Source organism: Artemia sp. Qi Xiang Cuo, chromosome 19 (genome assembly GCF_049724085.1).
Source record: "Artemia sp. Qi Xiang Cuo chromosome 19, ASM4972408v1, whole genome shotgun sequence".
In the NCBI taxonomy this organism is placed as follows: domain Eukaryota; kingdom Metazoa; phylum Arthropoda; class Branchiopoda; order Anostraca; family Artemiidae; genus Artemia; species Artemia sp. Qi Xiang Cuo.
Genome location: NC_142812.1, coordinates 45112971 through 45135621, shown reverse-complemented (window position 1 = coordinate 45135621; position 22651 = coordinate 45112971). Strand labels below are relative to the sequence as shown.

At 35.9% G+C, this 22651-nt stretch overlaps 1 protein-coding gene across 1 annotated transcript in view; it reads left to right on the top strand.

The window, feature by feature from the left end:
* Positions 1 to 22651, top strand: part of Cad88C (cadherin 88C) — a 99310-nt gene that overhangs the window by 58721 nt on the left and 17938 nt on the right. The window contains exons 4-10 of the mRNA XM_089105430.1: positions 1405 to 1707; positions 9424 to 9621; positions 13412 to 13553; positions 15173 to 15300; positions 17878 to 18128; positions 19775 to 19923; positions 21304 to 21623. Of these exons, the coding sequence (XP_088961556.1) occupies positions 1405 to 1707; positions 9424 to 9621; positions 13412 to 13553; positions 15173 to 15300; positions 17878 to 18128; positions 19775 to 19923; positions 21304 to 21623 (1491 nt within the window). The remainder of the gene's footprint in view (positions 1 to 1404; positions 1708 to 9423; positions 9622 to 13411; positions 13554 to 15172; positions 15301 to 17877; positions 18129 to 19774; positions 19924 to 21303; positions 21624 to 22651) is intronic.

Here is a 22651-nt window from a genome sequence, read left to right as displayed (position 1 = left end):
TTAATATATTTAAGCAGAAATAATAGGAATCTCAAGCATTTGAAATCAAAATTTTTTGGATAAAAACCGTCCATGGCTAGAAGGCTGGATAAAAACCGTCCATATAGAAATAAATGTTCGTCATGGTGTAACCTGACGTCATTGTATAAACTGACGCCATGGTATAACCTGACGTCATGGGAATAATCTTTCCTGAACCATGGTACCCAGTTATCCCAACCGCATTTATACTCAGTATCACTTTTCACATGTTGCAAGCCTAGTAAAGACAGCCTAAGATCGTTGGTTACTCAGTGGCACCTGGGTTTTTCTACAATGCAGCTCAGACTGGCATATCTGTGTTATGTGCGGCCATTGTTCGAGTAAGCATGTCCGGTCTGGGGCTCTCGAGTGCACAATACAGAATATCTCGGTAGTGACATTGAAACTGTGCAGGAACGTGCTGCAAAAATAATACTAGGTGGTACGTGCAGATTATGTGTTTTATGAGTCCGCTCTCAGTCGCTTAAAATGCCTTCTCCATTAGCACAGATACGAACTTATCCTCAAGTTCGGAAACTCACTACTCACGAGTCAGAAGCATCGTTCTTTGCTGCCATTCCTTTGTAAAAGGAAACTTCTGCCTACCTGAATCAAGAATAAAATCGAACTGTTCAGATGCGGCACCAATTATTTTACAAAGTTTTTGGTTCCCTTTTTTGTCAGTTTGTAGTTTGTTGACTCGCTATTGTAAAAAATAGCGTAATTTACTCGCAGTCTAGAAACAAATTTTGAAAGCTGTTTCTATAAAATGAACCTTGAATCTTTTGAATAACGATTGAAAAACCCAAAGCACATCTCTCAGCTTTTATGCTATATTGCAAAATTTAAATCCTAAAATTGTAATAATTAGGTGCTAAAGTCGCATTTATTTTGGGTATTTTGGATGCTGTAATTCAAACGGAGTTGTTTGACACTTTTTGTCCATGGGGTATTAATAACTTCCCCTTTTAAGCGGAATACTCTTAATGACAAATTTCTATGAGTTTCTTGTTTACCAAGATTTATTGTATTCTGTTTTGAGTGGCAGAAAAAGCTGAAATTTTGGATTTCAGAAAAATCATTTTCTGAAATGATTTTCGGATTTTCGAAATTTTCAGATTTCGGAAATTTCGAAAAAATCAAATTATTTGTCTTGTCTTGAAGGTTCTATAAAATTCTTCCTTGGGAAAACGAATGTTCAGCAATAAAACTCGAAACACTCAAAACTTATTGAACAGTTTTTTTTTTTGCTCTCTTGAAAAAATGTATAATTCGTGACATAAACTTTTGAATTAGTGCAGCCGAACTAATCTTTGAATTTGTATTTTTTAAGCGTTTTTTCAAAAATTATGTTTTCAATTCTATATATTCTTTTTTTTTCAGATAAATAATTCCACAGTAACTATTTTCGTTCGTGTTATTGATGAAGAAGATAAAAGCCCTGTTTTTATTGGTGTACCAGCTGTAACACGCATTACTGAGGACATCCTAATAAATACGCCTATATTGACAGCTAAAGCTATTGATGGTGACCGAGGGGTTGACAATCCGATTCAGTATAGAATTCTTGGAGACACTCTTAACCTTTTTAGGATAGACAGCAGCACTGGTGTTGTCAGCACAATGACAAATCTGGATAGGGAAAGTGCTATGTTGAGGAATGGCGCTGTTATGATAACTATAGAGGTTTGTTGTTGCTGTTTTTCGTTTTTCTTTTTTTTTTGCGGCTGGTTCTTAAAAGAGTTTTAAAGACGTAAAAGGAAAATAAAAGGGTCACTTTGTATTTTAAAAACAATATCAATATTCTTTATTGATATCAATATCAAAAAGTCGACTTTTAGAATTGTCGAAGGATACTTTATGATCTTTTTCTAATAGATAGCAGCACCGATGGTGGAAGTTCAGTGGTAAATACGGATAGGAAAAATGCCATGTTGAGGAATTGTGCTGTTGCGATATCTTTACAGGCTGTTCTTTTTTTCTTTTTCAAAGAAAAAAAATTCGCACGTTTAAGAAATATAAATAAGAAGGATCGTATTTATAAGAAATAAGTGGATTCGGAGGGATGTTGGACGCACCTTTTATGATCCTTTCTGAATAGATATCAGCACTGACAGTGCAAGAACTGTGGCAAAGTTGGTTGGGTATGTCTCATCATTAAATGAACACGGTTTATTATTTTTTTTTGTTGCTCCTTACTCTCAGTTGGAAAAACTTGTTTTCTTATTTATAATTTCTGGTTGTTTTTCAAATAAAGCCGGTAAATTTGGATCAGCCTTCATAAAGAATTCCCTCCCCTCACGGGAAACTCCTCCGTGGAAACTTCCTCCCACCTAAAATACCCCCCCCCCCTCGAGGACTTCCCTGCCCCCAGGCAATTCCATCCTATGAAATCCCCCGCCCCCAGGCAATTCCATCCTCACTGAAAATTCCCACCTCCGTAAAATTTCTTGCGGACAATTCAGTCTGAAGAATTCTCCTTAGCACACTTTCATTTGAAAAAGGCTTTAATTTCTAATCCTTCTCCCGATAATTTGGAAATCATACCTTTCATGGATATTTTCTCCCCAGAAATCCAAACATGCTGAAAATAGCTTCCCGATAATTCCCCCGGAAAATCTCCGCATGCAAAATTGAGTTTGAAAAGAGAAAGTAAGACAAATAAAAAGAATTTCCTATAGGAATTCCGCCAAATTTTCCCTTGTAAAAATTCCCCTGGAGTGTTCACCGCCGGGAATTTCCCTTCCCACGGTAAAGTCTCCCTATGTAAACCCACCCCAAGCACAAAATATCCCCCAAAAAATGTCTGTATACCTATACATACGAATAACAAATACTAATAACAAAACAACGACAGGGTTGTTATTTTGACAAAAATGAAAAAAAACGTCGGTTTTATGACAAAAATAACAAAACAATGGGTAAATTTCATAACTTACAGGTCTTTCCCTACGGGCCGTGGGCGTCATGTTACCCTTAAAGACATAGTTGTTGGATGTTTCAAATATGCTGAACAAAATGACTACCTCAGAATTTTGATCGGACAACTTTGAGAAAAACAGCCGGGTGAGAGGGGGACTAGTTGCCCTCCAATCTTTTTGGTCACTTAATCAGGGCACTAGAAGCTTTAATTTTCGTTCGAATACGCCCTCTCTCGGTCTTCTAGGACCACTATTTCTATACAATCATCCCTGGAGAAAAAAAAAAACAAAAAAAAAACGCATCTGTATTCTGTAATCTTTATTCTGGCAAAAAATGCGAATTTCCACATTTTTTTATAAAGGAGCTAAGAACTTCTGCAACAAGGTTCTCTGACACGCTGAATCTGATGGTGTCATTTTTATTAAGATTTCTTGACGTTTAAGGTGCGTTTTCCCCTTTTTTGAAAGTCCAGCATAAATCTCAGGCTCGTAACTTTTGATGGGTTATATTTGGAATCGGAATAATAAGTTGATTTTTTTAATGTACCTAAGATATTAAAATTTCGGTTTCAGAGTTTCGGTTGCTAATGAGCCGAATCGCTCCTTACTTACAGTTCGTTACCACTAACAGTTTGAAAATGTTTAGTTCTATAGATAAATGTGTTTAGTTCTTTTATGCAGACGATGCAGCTACGGCAGTGCTAGCAGTACGAAAATTCGGATTAAGATTATAAAAACCTAGTACGCAGGTAATATTAAAACAGAACACTGATTTTGATGTTTCTCAAATTTTTGTCCTCGTTGCAAGTGTAATTTCTGCGGCACGCTCCGAAAATTTAAGAGTTGTAAAGCTGATGTTTAAAGGCTGATGATTCAAGTAAGACTGGTGTTTTAAGACCTTAACAATGCATTCTTTTTTTTATGTTACTCTACCGACTGAAAAAACCAAGGGGCATCTCAACTGCCATGGATTCGAACATTTTGCTCGGGAGTGTTTAAACCCGACCAAGTGTAGTAGATGTGCGGGCAATCATAGCTAGTCCAAGTGTGCAAAGTAGGCACAAAATATTCAAACTGTGGAACAATCCAGACGAGTAAAAAATCGACTTGAGTAGAAGCGAAAAAGCACCAATTCTGGGTCAGCTTCGAACCTCGATTCTTTCTCGTCTGATCATCCGGAGCTTCTAGCTACCACTAATATCGTCTCAGACGTCATCCTGTGAAGCGACCATCTACATCTCAAGATCACCATTAACATGTCACCTTCATTAAATAAAACAAAACCCAATCGGTTTACAAGAGTACCATAGGAAATGTAACTTTCACCAACAAACTTGTTGGTTTACGAAAGTACTCATGGGAACAAGGATTCATCGTTCTCTCAGTATACACTTGATTCTTTGCTCATGAAAATTAAATCCCTTTTCATCTTCTGTCTACTTCACTGAAAGGGAACCCCCAGACCTTGATTGCTTCTTGACGAGTTGAAGCATGCTCTTAAGGTCGCTTGTTCTGTATCAGTGCCTTCGACAAGGGTCAAAAGAGGGACACAGAAACATAGCTGATCAGAGGATGATACGTCAAAACTCGACCACCAGAAGAACTTCGTCATTGTTATGCTTTCTGTTCGCCAGATCCAAATCGGTCTTATGAAACCTGGTGAAACCCCAGGATACGAATCGGGTACAAACTGAGCACCTCCTTTCCTCTACCCCACATCTTATGCAATAAGATGTCACTATTATTTCATGCTTGTATAGCTCAGCAATATGTTCCAATTGCCCTTTTGAAAGGTCTTGTTTTCTGTGTCTTAAAAAGGGCGGAAACCTGAAGGTTTGTGAATCGTCTATAACAATTACCATTTGATCCATTATCGGTTAGTTTTTTGAAAAGCTAAATCTTCCAAGAAATCGACACAAGGTGCGGCCATGGAGACAACCAGTTCGGATTCCACGAAGGCTTGGGCGTATAAAACGCACACGCAACTTTTTTTTGCTATTTTTTTACTGCTGTTGGATGATGAAAAAGAATCTGTATGTGTGTGTGATCGATATTTCAAACGCGTTTAATTCGTTATTCATTCACAGGCTATTCGTTCTCTGTTGAGAAGTTCAATAAACCCTTTTCTGTGAGGTCTGTTATGAAATTTAGCGAGCGATCAATTCTCGTCTACGGTTCGTCTCAGCAACCTCCCACAACTACCAATGTTGGCCCAGCAACTGTTTCCGCATCTTCTCCTCTGAAACATTTAGGTCTCCCGTGTGGCTCAACTGTTAAAACTACTAAAACACGTGTTGTATCAGGGTCATAGGTCTAGGAGAGATGGGGGAAGCCCCCTCCCTAGAACTTTGAATTTACACAAGATATTAACGAGAACTTTTTGTATGTTGAATTTTGCTGTTGGATGTTCATTATTAGATGGTTAAAAAAACTAGAAATGAGCAGAAATTTTAAAATATCGTTCCAATATCGATATCTACGTTTCGATATTCAATATTGATTTTTGATCCGATATAGGCGTATAGATATATCATTTTTGATATTTAAAATCGCCCATTTTTTGTCAAATCGCTTTTATAGTATTTATGGTTTCTGGAAATTGGAAGTAGGATTAATGCTGTAAGAAGAAGATTAATGTAGGAAGTAGGAAGAAGATTATTTGCTGAAGCTTATAAATTTTGATTTTTGGTCCTTATTGATCAATAAAGATTTCGAGATAGAACTTGCTGGTGATGTGAGGTTTCGTGAACTACTGATATAACTTCAGATCCCCCCTCCTCCATCACAGAATCGGCTGCCCCCCCCCCCAGACAAGATGCTGCCTACGCCCATGATAAGGGTTGAAAGAAAACTTTAGAAAATCGTACGGGCTGCTTGTTCGAGTTAAAGGTCAGTCTCACAAATAACCCTGGGTATATTTGAAATCACTTTTGCCCTACATATCTTCTTCTTGGTCCCTTTATGTAGTTTTTTCGCACTATCTGAAAGGAAGAAAATTAAATTTCTATTCTTCCGTGTTTGCAAATTGTCACTGGTTATTTAGTTTTAGACCAGGGCATTTCGTTTCGAAGAAGTTGTCGTAGAAACTTAGAAAAGAGCTTATTCGATTGGAAATTGAAAGGGCCAAGTGTTTTTGAGGATGACATCCCCCCCACAGCCCTCAGGGTAAAGGTTGTAAGTTACGCCTTAGGAGTATATAAGGTTTATATAAAAAGGATGATCGTATAAACTTCGGAGGGGGGCTCATTGGATTGACAATCATAAGTTCTATTGCCCTTTTTAAGATTCAGAGTGATCGTAGGGTGGATACCACCTCCCCCCCCCCCACACCTCGTATTTTCCCGAAATACAACTTATAGAAATTTTGAGATGGTCATTTGTTTTCGTATAAACTTCAAAAAAGGCTCGTTCGATTGAAAATTGAAGGGGCTAGTGCCCCTTTCATATAGTCAAAATTGATTGGAGGAGAACTAAACCCCCTCACGCGCTCACCATTTCTTCAAACACATCCAATCAAAATTTTTGACATTGTAATTTTGTTCAGCGTAGTTAAAAGGTCCGGAAATTATGTCTTTAAGGATGACAACCTCCTCGCAGCTCTCGGGACAAGGGTTGTAAGTTATGTCCTAGGGGCATATAAGGTTTTTTTTATAGAAAGTGTGGTCGTATAAGTTTCGGATGGATTCACTGGATTGTTAATCAGAAGTTCTAGTACTCTTTTTCAGATTCAAAGTCTTTTTCAGATTCAAGTTTTGCCCCGAGAGCATATAATGTTCTTATGGAAAGGGTGGTCGTATAAACTCTGGAGGGGGCTCATTTGATTGGAAATCAGAGTCAAAGTGATTGGGGGAAACCCCCTCTCTGCGTTTTATTTTCCACAAATGCATCCGATAAAAATTTTGAGATAGCCATTTATTCAAAAATAGTCCAAAGATCATATAATTAGGCCTTTGTGGTGGACAGAATCCCACGGAGTCTGGGATTAAAGGTTGTAAGTTATGCCTCAGGGTTATGTAAGGTTCTTATGGAAGGGGTGATCGTGCGAACTTTAGAAGAGGCTCATTTGATTTGAAATATATAGCCTAGTTCTGGTTCCCTTTTAAAAGTCAAACATGATGGAGGGCAACTAGCCCCCCTCCCTGACATCCTCTTATATAAAAATACATTCAATTGAAATTGTGAGATAGCCATTTTGTTACCAATAGTCCAAAAACCATATAATAACGTCTTTAGGGTGGACACAACCCCCCAGAGCCCATGGACAAGGGTTATAAGTTATACCCAGGGCATATAAGGTTTTTATGGAATGGTTAGTTGTATAAACTTTGGATCAGATAGAGCTAATTTGATAGGAATACCGGAAGTTTTAGTGCCCTTTTTAACAGTCAAAAGTGAATGGAGGGACGTCAGCTCCCCCCCCCCCAAAGCCTATCATTCCCCAAAACATATCCAATCGAAATTTTAAGAGAGCTATTTTATTCAGTATTGTTGAAAGGTCCAGTAGGCCTGTCAGGTATATCAACCTCCCCACAGTCCTCATGACAAGGGCTGTAAGTTAGGTAATTCGTTGTGTTTGAACGTTACTTTCCAAGAAGACGAGGGGTATTCAGGTGAGCTTTTCAGAGAATGTTGAGGGGAGTGTTGAACTAAATCAAAACACGTTGTATGTATACGGATTGTCACAAGGGTACAACACAGGAATAAGTGAGTATATTAATTTGGAAAATCCAGGAAATGATAAGGGAGATGATCAGAAAGGCATTATTTGCATGCTATCAATATTACTACAACTACTACCACTACTACTACCACACTACTCCATTTACAGTATTAAGGAGAAATTTAAACTAAACCGAAAGACGCTATCTGCATGCAGATTGTCAAAATAGCGTATCTTAAGAATTGATTTGGGTATTAAGTTGAAACTTTCAGAGAATACTTAAAAGGGAAGATCATCTCACCAAAAGGCAATATGTGAACACTACTACTGATACTACTGTTATTGCTTCATTTACTACTACTACTTCCATTGCAACTACTTGTAGGGCTAAGAGCATTGAGATGAAAATTTCAAGAAGTATTTGAACATACAGGTTATTCAAAAGGACATATCAGCAATTTCATAGTAATGGCTAATTGTATTAAGTTGAAACCTCCAGGACTTGATGAGAGGGATGTTCAACTGACCAAGTGAACGTTGGGTCGAATGGAACTCATTTGATTGGAAGTCGGAAGTTTTAGTGCCCTTTTTAAGATTCAAAAGCGAATGCAGGGACAACAGCCTATCTTCCCCCCCCCAATCCCCCCCCCAAGCCTATCTTTCCCCCAGAACATATCCGAATGAAATTTTAAGCGAGCTATTTTGTTCAGCATTGTTGAAAGGTCCAGTATTGGGGATTTCAACCCCCCCCCACCTACAGTCCCCAAGACAAGGGCTGTAAGTTAGGCAATTCGTTCATTGTTTACACATAGTATACGTTATTGAGAAAGGTATACATGTTTGAACTTTACTTTCCAAAAGGACGAAGGGTATTCAGGTGAACATTTCAGAGCATGTCGAGGGGAGTGTCGGGATTGTTGAACTAAATCAAAACACGTTATGTGCATACGGATTGTCAAAAGGGTACAACACAGGAATAACTGAATATATTAATTTGGAAATTTAGGAAATGATAAGGGAGATGATCAAAAAGGCAATATTTGCATGCCGTCAATACTACGACAACTATCACCACTACTACTACCACACTACTCCATTTACAGCATTAAGGGGAAATTTGAACTAAATCAAAAGATGCTATGTGTATGCACATTGTCAAAATATTGTGTCTCAAGAATTGATTTGGATATTAAGTTGAAACTTTCAGAGAATCGTTAAAGGGGAAAATCATCTCACCAAAAGGCAATATGTGCACACTACTGCTAATACTACTATTATTGCTACATTTACTACTACTACTTCTATTGCAACTGTCTGTAGGGCTAAGAGCATTGAAATGAAAATTTCAAGAAGTATGTGAACATACAGGTTATCAAAAGGACATATCAGCAATGTCATAGTAATGGCTAATTGTATTAAGCTGAACTAGTAATATCAGTTTTCTGCTCAGCCTTGGATTGATCAATAATTTTTCTGAAGGGGGGAGGAAGCAGTTCGGCTATATGAAAATTACTGGAAATTAAGAGGGGGTAATAAAAAGCTTTGATTTTAAAACTTCTTTCTTTTGTTCAAGGGGTGGGCTAAAAGCCCACTACCCTGCCAATTGATCTTTACTGGGTATTTGTAAGCTCCAAAATATATACATAGATAATGAAAAAAAAAATCTCCTTAAAATCAAAGTATCTAAACCTTATTCTGTTTTATTTTTCCTCTAAAATTTTGTTTGATCCGTTTTCCAAAATCACCACATGGTTAACAGCCATGGCCTTACCTGGGTCGAATCGAAAATATTTATGGTATTTTGAAAATTTCTGTTTTTAGGCTAGTGAAGTCTCTTCAAGGTCATCCATACCATCTACCGAAACAATTGAAGTTACAATTATCATATTAGATGTGAATGACGAAACACCAACTTTTGAAAGTCCTGACTACGTTTACGAAGTTGTTGAAAATTCTCCAGTTGGTTTGGTCTTAACCATGATCAGTGACATTTCCGCTCATGTTTATGATCGTGATCTTGTATGTATTATTTTTTCTCAAAATTAAAACAATGAGTTGGGTATATAAAAAAAAAAAAAAAAAATACAACTGAATAGCCCAAAGAGGGCTCACGAGAAAGGTTTTACATACCTATTTGGATTTCCATTCTTTTGACGCGCACCGTCTATATTTTGCCTTGTGAAAGCAAGAATGTCATAACTGACACCCCTAGTCAAAATTGAGTTACGGACCCTACTAGAGTTATTTTTTTTACGAGCTTTCTAATGGTGTAGTTCGTTTGGTTGTACTACGCCTCCCGGCTGAGTAAATCAAAAATTCAGCTGCATCGGAAGTGAGTATTTTTCACTTTTTTGAAATCGGAGATTGTCGCAACTGACCGGAGAATTGAACTCCGGTCAGTTACGAAAACAAATGAACAAAGTGCTGGATTTTCAGCAGGCCTCCAAGATCTATAAGATCTATAAATACGCTAATGATCCATTTTACAAAGTTAAAAAATTTCAGCTCAAACAAGGCTACTCAAAAAGAGTCGGTTACAAAATGTCATTTTCTGCCGAATCAGTCTCTAAAATAAATATTGTTGGGGAGGGGTAAACTTTAAGGCAAGATAAGACACTTCTTCCACAAAAGTGGTTGAGTCTCTTGTTGTCCCAAAGCTGTTGGATTTCAAACCTGTTATTCCTAGTGAAAAAATCAGAAGGCCATCCAGGATTTTTGTTCGGGGGGGGGGGGGTTTCTAATTTTTTTTTTGTTAGGGGGGTGTTACACAAAAACTTCAAAACTCATACAAAATTTGTTTATGTCCATTTTGTTACGTTTTTACGAGTCAAACAAACATTTCAGGGGGGGGGGGGAGTTCAAATCGGGTAACCCCTCCCCCCCTGGATACGGCTTTGGAAAAAATCAAAGATCATCAGCCTACAGGTTTAAGTCTCCTCTAAATCTGGAGTACTACCAGCGTATTTTTGCAAGCATGAATCAAGACTACAACCACCCACCCACTGCTGTACTGACAGCATTCCCGGAAAAAGAAGCTGCAACCCCCTTCCCCCCATTAAAAAATATGAGAAAGGAGAAAGGCAGTCAGTAAAGACCTTGCTTTTTTTACCAAGTGGTCGAAATTTCTGAAGTTGTATTATAATCACTTTGTATTAAATTCATTTTAAACGGCCAAAGTAGTACAAAAAGGTAGAAACGCCACGTCTGAGCCTTAAGATAAGCCTTGGCTATTCCTGAGAAAGTATTGATGAAAAATTTTAACAAAAAGGAAAAGGAACCGAAAAAGCTCTGCACTTTTGTCGTAACTACTTTAGCAGCAAAAAAGGGAGGGCTTAAATGTCATATCCGTTTTTTGTTCGACATTTTCACCTAGTAAATCTTATTCAACAGGACCAAAATTCTAACAAGAAGTTTCCCTTACTAGCGGCTTTAAATCGGCGTTCCATTCGTTTTTCTATCTACAGTACATTCACCTCCACAAAAACTGATTTTTCCAGTTGCGTTTTTCTCGGAATTTAAAAAAGCGCGGTAACGATATTCTTGCTTTCACAAGGCGATTTATTTCCATGTGCCAAAGAAAATCCACATATTAAAAAGCATTGAAGGATCTCAAAAACAAAGGCGGATCTAGAGCAAAATCTTAAGGGTGGGGGGAATGTGACAAGGGTGCCAATAATTGACCAAAATAACAAATCTATTTTTACAAAAAGAGTTGAAAAAGGAAAAAAACGGAACGAGAGCACCAGAAAAAATCTTGGGTGGAAGTGGAGTCCCTTTCTCCGGCTCCCCCTCCCCCATGCACCTGCCAGTGCTCAAAAAGTACTACAAAACAAAATTTAGTTTATTTAGGATACATGCAGACATAGAACGCCTCATGTCCACCCTTACCTATGGTGTTTGCAAGCTATCTATTTTAAGAAATATATTTCTTTTCTTTGTTTATTATTGCTCTTCCATTTAACAGCTTCTTGTTTTCACGAAAACTGTATATATGCTAACCACTAAGATATGTTGTAACTTTAAAAAAGTCGAAATATTTCAATCCTGAAAAAAAAAAAAAAGACAGTATACTTGCAAAATTCTCCGACACGTTCTTTGAAGGTAGAGATTTTCTTTGTGCCTTTTCTAAGTTAAACATAATTTTTTTTATCAGCCTTGTATAATGTTCGTATTCCGTAGATGAATTGTCAAGGGAAAAGCGTGGAAAGCTGATAATGACTATTTTATTATCAACAATCTATTATCAACATCTATTTTAATTTAACAACAGTTTATTTTTTCCTTATTTAAGTTTGAATTTTTCGTAACTCCAAGCGCTCACTAAACTTCAGCACTAAAAATAATACCGCATCTGGTGTTGCACACGCGGGTAACATTCTAGATGATAAGTTTCGCCATTCATCGATGGGCATGAGGGGCTATCTTGGGCTTTCAGTCGTATTAGGAAAAGACAAACAAGAAAACGATGGTGATTTACAGCCAGTGGAAATAACGAAGTGAAAAGACAAAAAAAAGGCCGTCTTTAGTTTAAAAAGCGCATTCTTTTGCTTTGTTAATGTTCACTTCGAAGGTTTTTTTTTTTTTTTTTTTTTTTTTTTTTTTTTTTTATTTTATTATTATTATTATTAAGCACCGAGGACAGGTTTGGTGAAGATCCTTGCCGAAATGTCTCTTTTTATCTTTTCGCTTCGTTTTTTCCACTTGCTGAGAATCACTCTCGTTTTCTTGTTTTTTTTTTTAATTATAATTTTGTTATATTTTCTTGTTATGGTCGAACATCACATAAAGCCAGTATGGTCTTAGAATGTATTTAATTAAAACGGGGATGAATTCTAAACTTAGTGGGATTGTTCTACCTTATTTTGTTCCAAGACTGAGGGATCGAGTCACAAGTTCATTTTATTTTTTTTTGGGGGGGGGGGATAGGGGGGCTTTGAATGTTTAATTTGGTAGAGGAACTAAAGTATCTTTTCCCTGGTTTTCAAGAAGAGACGCTAAGGATACTCCAGTGAGTTATGTGACGCATGTCTATGTGTGTGCAGAATTTTAATTAATTACAAATAAAATATATTAAAGCGTATTGTTGTGAAATGGTCACTTGAGCATGAAAACATGATTTTCTTGTAGTTTTGCGTCATTGCTTTCCATTATAATGAATTATTGTCCAAGAATTATAACTTCCATGTGTATGCAAACTAGAAAAACTTAAAAAATGCAAATTTTTAAGAAAAAACATAAAAAACTATGTTAAACAGTAATTGTCAGTATCAAAAAGATAATTATTACAGAAATTATAAATAGTACAATGAAAATTATTGCTAATAAAAAAGGTAAAAGTGTTAAAATCGCAATTAAAAAGTCTACTCTATTGAAATAAAGTATTTTATTATCAGAATTTTTTAAAAAAAAAGGCAAATGCCTTGAAAAAAACAACTCACTAAACTCAGTGTACCCGTTTTGACCTGAAGTTTACGTTGTGAAAGTAGTTTTATGCAGGGCCTAGTAAAATCAAGGTCATTTTCGAAATTTCAGCACAGTTCAAAAGGTCTAAGGTGTGCGTAGGAGGTTTTCATTCCGGTCCTGCAGGCAAAATATTTGGTAAAAGAAACTGAATAGTCAAAGCTCTCTGTTTCCCCCAAATCAAACATAAATTGAGTTAGTTTTATTTTTAGACTAGTTTTTTTTTATTTGACTAGAATAAATTGGACAGTTGTTTCGTTCCTTCGACTCTTCTTTGGCCAAGTTCATGGTTAATGGCAATCAAATCCCTTTTTTGTCTTATTATACCGACTTCGTTTCTGTTTACTAGGGATCAAATGGTACATTTAGTCTACATTTATCTGGTCCAGGGAGCGAATTTTTCTCCATTACTCCAACTAAAGCAATCAATGATGCAGTATTTGTTCTGAAGGTCGCTAATTCAACAGTATTGGACTTTGAGAAAATTGAAGGTATATTTAGTTGTACTTACTTTGTAGTTATTTGCATGCGTTCAATTTATAGCAGCCCTCCCCCCCCCGGGAGTTGGGAAATAGAGGAATGGGAGTGACTCTTCTTAATGAGCCTCTCCCCTTTCTGATGGAAAAGTTGAAAAAGATTGGCTTAAAATGGACTTCTCCGTTTTTCAAACCCTCCCCTTTGGATATAAACCGTCCCCTTTGGAGTCTGGACTTATTAACACCCGTGATAAGCCGGGCGACGATGGTCTGATTCTCTGGATAAGAAGGTTTGATCCCTCCTGAGACTTTAGTTACCTCTATTCTTGCTTTGGAGGACAGGCTGTAAAAAAAAAAAAAAAAAAAAAAAAAACGCACATTATATACATAATTTATGATAGTAAAATATTCATTGGATTCTCTGACCGTCTAAGAAGTGCCTAGAAATCGGAAAAAAAATCTGATTTGGTCTTTCCCCACTTCGGAACATGCCTGGCTATGTTGACCTAGCAAGCAAGCAAAAAAAAAATGTCACTTCACATCCATTTATCACAGTAAAATATTCATTGGATTCTCTGAAAGTCTAAGAAGTGCCGAGAAATTAGGAAAAAAATTCTGATTTGGTCTTTCTCCCCCTGGGAACATGCCTGGCTATGAAAAAAAAGGATTCCCTGACCGTCTAAGAAGTGCCGGAAAATTTGAAAAAATCTCTGATTTGGCCTCTTTCCTGTTTGGAACATGCCTTGTTATTCTAACCTAGCAAAAAAATAAAAAAAACATTGCAATTCACTCAAAGTTAATCAGCTTGTGCGTTCTTTGAAAAATTACTGGACTTTCTGAATTTTAAGAAATATATTTCTAGTTCGGTTCCTGTCATTGACCCTATTAAAGATGACTTTACCCTAAGCACTTTAAGTCCTCAATTTTAATAATGTTAATAAATAGCTTAAAGTGTATGAAGATGCTTTAGATGGGCGGAATTTCAAGGACTGTTTTGGTTGTAAAGATCCTTAAAGGTCTAATACCCAAGTCATTGAATTTTTCATTATATTAGACCTTTCTGAATATTTACTACCAAAAAATCCCTGACCCCCCCCCCTCCAATGAATTTCCCAGCATGTATTGGTAATAATAATTTTTTAAGGAATTGTTAAATCTTTCTCTATTTTCTATAAAAATAATTTTTCGTTTAGGCGCTAAAGGAGTTTCTTTAATAGTCAGGATCTGAAACCGAAATGCTATATTACATCGCCTAGACGTGGCCCTTCCAAGGAATCAAATAGGCTTTGAATTTATAGAATTGATGTTTTTCGGATGGATCATGGGCCTGGGGCCTGAATTGTATATTCCTGGGGCCTTGATTGGTATTTATAATGTTTTTGGAGATCTCCAATCCTATTCTATCTCATTTGGCCTATCTTCTTCCTATGCACATGCTTAGAATTTTTGGTTCTGAAGGGGGGTAGGGATTCATCTAAGTAGCAAAACAAGTTAATTTAACGGAAAATATACAAAATTATGCCAACAGATACCAAATTCCCGGTTATCTGAGGTGAGGGACAGTACCCTCACTGTGTTCATTCTTGTTTTCCAAATATTTTGGTTCTGTGACTCATTCTTTTTCTTTCTCTTAGAGTTCCAATTTGAAGTTGTTGCTGAAGAGCTGGTTGCAGAATCGCCTAAGTCTTCATCTTCTTCAATAACTGTTTTTGTACGGGATGCAAATGATAACACGCCAATATTTGAGAGACCAAATGACCAGGTTTGTGCTCTCTTTTTTCACTTACACCCCTGGGCTTGAGTTTACAATTACACTAAATTTAAATTATCCTTTTCAATTATATTTTGTTATATTTTTCATAATAATCATTTTTTTAAAAGCGACTAAGCAGAAAAAAGGCATTAAAATGAATCAAAAATTTAAATCTGAGCCTGAATTCGTTGTGTATCTCATTTTATACAATTCGTAAGTGTCTGTAATATCCAGTCAATGGCTAACCTGAAAACGATCATGTGATGTGTTATAACAGGTAGTGGATGCAAGTGTTTATCTGGAATACTTCTACAGCTGAAATCAATAGGTTTTAGAATGCTCTCAAGAGAGTTTGGGTTTTTATGTCCAAAATCTGAAGGAATGCGACTATTTTTTATTTCACGGATTGCATAGAGTCAATAGGCCTCATGAAAAGGTGAAGACGTTTGAACATAGTCTGTAAAGTATGCCCTGTTTTTTTTTTTTTTTTTTGGGGGGGGGGGTAAAGAGACTTTCTCTTTTATGCCTCCTGCCCGAAAAGTTCTTTCTGCCACTAAATAATAAATGTAAAAGCGATTGTAGTAATAAAAATGGAAATAATATTAATAGTAATATAATTCGCTGAAGTTGCTAAGTTCCTCCATTCCCTTTTATTTTTCTTCATTCGGGGTCAATTAAAATCCAAGTTTTTAAAAGCGTCCTAAGATCATAGTGACAGCCCATATTGGAGTGATAAATTTAGGGATGATTTACATTTTACTACCCACCTATCCACGTATGAAAGGGGAACTAGGATTGTTTTCATTGAAAGTGGATAGAATTAATCAATGAAGTGAATAACTAAATTATTCATTTTCAGGTTAGAAATTATCCTGTAATAAAATCGTTGATTTTATTTAACACTTTCCATGGAATTTTAACAACGTGCTGAGTCTAATTTATGAACGATTAATGTAAATTGTTTGCTGAAAAAGTGATTGCGTCCAGGGGTGCCAATTGGCGAAAATCCAGGAAAGGGCAAGGATTTTCTTCGTTTTTTTTGTAAGTAAGACACAAAAAACCGTATTTATAAATCTAGGGTATTGGGTATTTTTGTGTTTGGGTATATAACTTTGGCTCATGACATATGGTTTTTCTGGCTCATTAATAAAATATAGTAAAAAAAATCGAAGAAGAAAATAATTCTAACCTGACTTTTTTGGTTTTTCATAGAATATAATTCTAACCTGACTTTTTGGTTTTCATAGAACATAATTCTAGCCTGACTTTTTTGGCTTTTCACAGAACATAATTATAACCTGTCTTTTCCTCCTAAAATTCTTTAAAATATGAATCTATTTCCAGTTATGTGGAGCCAGGGATCCATTTTTCGGGCCCCTTTTAACCGTTTGTTATTTTTTTGTGCATTCTCCCTTCCCTTGGCTCAAAGATATAACTTTTTAAATTCCAAAAGTTTTGAAATAAGAAATTAATTGACAGCATTCCTTTCTGTTTGTTAATATTTCTGTATAATTGTTAGCTTTGTTACCGAATTGCTTACTTTTATTTAAAATTACGCGTTTAAACAATTTTAAATACTTTATTAATTATTATTGTATTATTTTTTGAAAACAATACTTATACTCTATTTTATCCTTTTACTATTTTAATAAAAGAAAAGAAATAAAATTGAACCCCGTGCGAATGCTGTGTTGTTTAGTAGGATGTACGAAAAGTGCGGTTCAATCCCGCTTTCTAGTTTTATAATGTGAGAAAGGTTGACATGGCTTGAGCACGTTCTGCGGATGAAGGATGACAGATTGCCGAAGATTGTCCTTTTCGGCCAACCGTCTAGAGCTAAATGGAAAGCAGGTTACCCGCGGTTGGATTGGGAGTATGTCATAAAGAAAGATTTAAGGGAAGTAATGGAGCTTCCTGGGAGGGTGTAAAGAGAGAGGCTTTGAATAAATTGGGATGGAAGAGGAATGTGCGTTGCTATGTTGGCCTCAGTTGGCTTGGTGCTGCTCTGAGTTTTTAGTAGTATTAGTAGTAGTAAGAAAAAGTGGCACTAATCATTCCTTGTGGATTAGCTTTCATTAGCCCTCTCATTTCTTAATTAGTGATTGTATAAATATGTCAAAGAATTTTACAGTGTAAGGTAATAAATAGGCACAAAAATAATTTATCATTAAAGATAGTTCAATTTTGTATGTTAGGCATGTTGGATCTATGTTGTGACAACATACTAAATAAGCATCGGTTGTTTTTTTGTTGTTGTTTTTTTCCCTCTCTCTATGCCGCCAGTTTTAGTTTATTGCGAGGTTAATGGAGGTTAATGGTTGTGGGGAGGTTAATGGAGGAAAGGAGTAAGGTTCTAACCTCTGTGGCTTTTACGGAAAGTGGCATCTTCAGGTCTGGTTGATGAGCATGACATACTTTTTCATTTTAAAAACAATTTGGAGTCACAAAGTGGACCTGTGACTGTCGGTATAAACACATACTCGCTTGGTGTATGTCCGAAATATTGTTGAATATGGACATTCACTAGATTTCGGTCTTTCACCGTAACACATATATTATATTATTTTATTTATTTTTTGGTGTCAGGTTGCTTTCCCTGAAGATCTTCCTGGAGGAGCCTTTGTCATGTCAGTTAATGCTCATGACCTTGATTGTGGTATTTACGGCAAAGATGGCGTGCGATATACGAAATTAGATGGCAGTATGAGCGACATGTTTCAACTTGACTTTATAACTGGTGAAATTCGGACAGCCCAAAACGCTAGTTTTGACAGGGAAACGGAGACAGATTTTTTTCTCACTGTAGAAGCTCGTGATGATCTTGGAGAAGGAAAAAGGTACGAAAAAAAAGAAGAAAAAAACAGAGAGAGATTTTTGTCTTATAGTCCCCATGTTAAAAAGCATACTTTAATTCCATTCGTTTATTTTTATTTGTTTGTAGTAGTCATCAAATTATTCCGAATATCTAAAGAAGCAGATTAACCCCATTTTTTCACCATTCTTGCTGTGTCAGATGTCGAGCCAGTAAAAAGAATGCAAAATCTGACTGGGTCTTTCGTGTGAAATTTGAAGCCAACAAAAAAGAAGAAAAATTATTTTACAATTTTTTTCTTGTTTCTTTGTGTTGTTTTGCCTGAGTGAAAATTTAATCTTTGCGGTGATAGCTTAAGTTAAATGGGTGCAAGTTTTCTCTTTTCGAGAATTTGTTCGCAATCTTAAAACTGAGTAAACTATCTCTTTAAGACAGTTTATAAAGGCCAATTATTATGTTACCATCAATTTGTGTTTATATGTCTTCAATCGTAGCTGAAAAGGCGTAGCGTTAGCCCTCATAAATTTTAAGAGAGAGGAAAAAACTGAAAAACGCAATTTTGACTTATATAATAACAATGATAATAATTACAATTTTGACTCGTATTGATTTTGACTATTTGTATATTGGTGTTTTGACTTACACTGAAGCATCAAGGGCGGCTAAAAGGCATTATATTGTTTGGATTGGTTAAGTTGTAGTTTTTACAACCATATATGTCCTAAAAAGTTTGACAAAATCGAGAATTCAGTATTTAATGAAAGTAGCATAGTTATTGACTAAAGGAAGTAGCGTAGTTACATGAAGAAATTCCAGCTCATATGAGACATGAACAAATGAAGAAGCGTATATTTGCAGTTCTTAGTTACGGTAGTAGTGGGTTTCAAATTAAAAAGTGAACATGAAAAATCAGCCAAATTAATCTGAAAACCTACGGAACCAAAGAGTGTAAGAAGCTGTAGCTCTCCTATGAAGATGTAGTTTTATTTGGGAATGAATAAATTTTTAATATTTGCATTTGTGCAGAAGGAAAGCGTTTTCACATTAAATTAATTATATGATTTATTTATTTTCGCGTTTCAACGTTATAATACTGACAAGAATATAATTAAAAAAAAAAAAAAAAAAAAAAAACCAAGGCGGTGGTAATCTCTGTTTCATTGGCCTTCAGCCAGAAACTGCAAAGGGGGGAGGGGGGCAGCCATCCTGTTCTTTCGCTTTTACCTTCCCCAAATTTCTCCAGCACCTATTTTAGAGCTGGGTCGATTCTGGCTAAGCTTACAGTCACGCCACCATTGACCCCAGTTCCATACCAAATAACCGGCGACACCAAGGCTCAAACTCCTGTCATCAGGGACAAAGGATTTCAAGCCTAGCGTGCTAAGCATTTGCAAATAGCTGGTTTGGAACAAAGGCTTCATAGACAAAAGAAAGGTACGTAGATTGCACTTTATTGAAACCAGGATTGTACAATGATAGTGGCTAACATAATTTGATGATTTGTTTGGTTTTTCTTTTTATTCTCAAGTAGTTTTCGTAACTATGACGATTTGATGAACATCTCCTACTTTTCTTTTGTGCCAGAATCATTCATTTACAGACAAGTATTAGATAAGTCCTTGATTTTGATTCAGGGATTGATTCGTTTGATGATGATATGTCTGTTTTCAGGGGCTATGCAACTATTCACATTTTCCTGTTAGACTACAACGATAATGCCCCAGAATTCTCTCAGAAGCTGTATCAATTCAGAGTGAAGGAGAATAGTGACAGTTTTGACTTTTCTGCTTTCTTGAAAGCTACTGACAGTGATGAATATGGTAGCACTTTTTTAGTTTTTTTTTAGCTCTTTTTTTAGTGTCTTATAATGCTACGCTTACACAATATTAGAAAAATTCTCTTAAAAGGAAACAGAAAAACTACCATGTATACACAGAGCTATTACCAAGATGAAGAATACAAATCAGATTTGTCTATTCGTGTATGGGGTCCTTAATGATTGCCTACCACCGTAGGCTGTTAAAGTACATTATGAAGGGCAGAGGGTTATTTGTGTTCTCGGAAAGCGTTCATGTTCTTACACATTCTAATGCTTGATAAAAATCATCTGCATGGCCTTCAATGCATTGGTAATGCACAAATAATTTAATTAATTTATGTGTGTCTTATCAGAAGTTATGGAGGGTCTGCGCAGATCGGTTTTTTGAGAATCCAGTTAGATTTTTAAAATTGTAAATTTATGTTTCAAGACAAGGCCGCTAGGCTTTTCTATGTCCAACAATCTGGTTAAGCTAGAATTAGAGGGCTTTCAATCGAATAACATGTTAATTTAGGCATTTTTATTAAATTACTTGAGAATGCAATTTAGTATATACCCGGAATATGAGTTTTTTTGTAGGGTTTGCCATGTTATGGAGTCAGAAGACTCCATAAAATGACTCCGTTCCTTCACTGGGCAAGGCATTGATAATGAGACACTGGTCTTAGACTCAAACTGCCGAAAGTTTGATCAGGCATGTACATTGCAGGGGCTTTTGGTCATAGTCCCTAATTTTTTTTGATAATTACAACGCCATTTGTAATTTATTCACCTTATGAAGGTAATGATCTACAAGGAAAAGAAAACAGTGAGAAGTATGTTTTTTTAAGCCGTGAGTCTAATAATTTGAATTTGGCTCTAAAAAAAACAAATGTCGGGTAGATTTGTGGCCTGGATTGGCTTTCTGAGCCTATCCAATTCTTGTTTTCTCACGAATATCGGTCCACTGGCTTTTCGCTATTTGTGAATGTAAGGAGGAGGCAAAGCCAGGTTTGCTAACCAATTCGTCAATAACGCTCTTATATTTTGTGCTATTGTTCTCCTGGTGCTGTTTCTAACTGCCTTCTAAATTCTCTGAAATTTTCCTAGAAATTTTTTTTTAAAGTCACACCTCTGAATGCATATCGAATAAATACCTCAAGTTGATTTTTACCCCTTCTTAAACCAAAAATTTTTTCTACGCAAAATTTTGACAGTTGAAAAAAGACTCTTTCAATCCTAATGAAACATAGTCGACCCTAATATTTGCCCATATGAAACAGTTTTTTGCCGTACGGTGTGAAAACCGGCCGCCGGTTTCGGAGTTAAAGTTAAAATTAATTCCTAATCGAACCCAGCTTAATTTGCATAAGAAACAAAACTAAATAATATTTAATTTTAGACACACCCAATTCTGCAATACGATTCTACATTTTGCCCGGCCAATATAGCCAAAATTTTAGTATTGATGAAATTTCTGGTGAACTAACACTTAGAGAACCATTAGATTTTGAAAAAATTAATATTGGTCAAAATGATAGCTGCTACAGACGTATAGATCTACAAGTTCGAGCGAATGATCTTGGTGAGCCTCAGTTAAGCAGCGTTGCCGATGTTGAGATTTATGTAGAAGATTTAAATGATAATTCGCCTGTATTTGCAAGAGATGGTTACGCAGTTTCAATAGCCGAAGATATACCAGAAGGAAGCTCAATAATTCAGGTAAGTTTCACATTCTCTTATTTTTGTAAAAGTTTAGGAAAGTGGCTTTTGGCTAACTCAAAAAGCTAATATCTTTTGGCATGTAGAGATGTATAACCCTTTTAGAAGCCAGTTTGACATAAAACAAACATAAGAGAAAATCCAAATGTAAATTTTTTGCTGACTGATTTTAGTATGCTAATAATTTCGTGAAAAACGTATCTTTATTTTTTTTTTTTTTTTTTTTTTTTTTTGGTTTCTAATAAATTTTAGGATGACGAATATGTCTCAGATCATCCTATTACAGGCCAAATGAAACTGTACCATAAAATGTCTTAGCATTCAATGGCCGCAAGTTTTTTCGACAGTTGTTGGCAATCAATTTTATTCTTGAGGAAAACCTGATGAATTTAGACAGTTAAGAGTGGAGAAGCTTTTGAAATAGCTTACACTTGAAGTTGCTTTATTAATTTTAAAAATTAGGTTTTCTAAACTGTCTAATACTCATGTTGTGTAAAATAAGGTCTTTTGAAATGCTGCAGTCAGTTATGGTCAGTAGTAAGTAAAATCTAATTGCACAGCCTTGATAAGAGGTATGTAATGAAAAAGTTAGTGCTACTAGTTTTAAGAAAAGAAAAAAAAATTCCGTGTCTTATCGAACCAAAGTCGAAGTTCGTGTATTTTGAGGGGCGAGAAGTTTTGAGGGGTTGCAATTATATCACTACACCCCCTCCCTCCAAAACAAGGGAAAAAATTAATTTCATGCCTCCTCCAAACTGTGGGGCAAAATATTTTCCATCATTTTTGATATTCAGTACTACTTGAGGTTCCAAAATTATCTTTAAAATGTAGTGTAAAAATAACATTCTAACTGTAGGCATTGCGCCCTTTTTCACCATAGTCATCACGTAAGTAAATTTAACTTAAGGAAAAAGGTAAACATTCTTTGGAACCCACTAGTGTATCAAAGGATTGACACTTAAGGTCTTAGAAAATGTAAAAACTGAATTAGAACGAATAAAAGTTAGTCAGTTTATCTTCATTTTTCT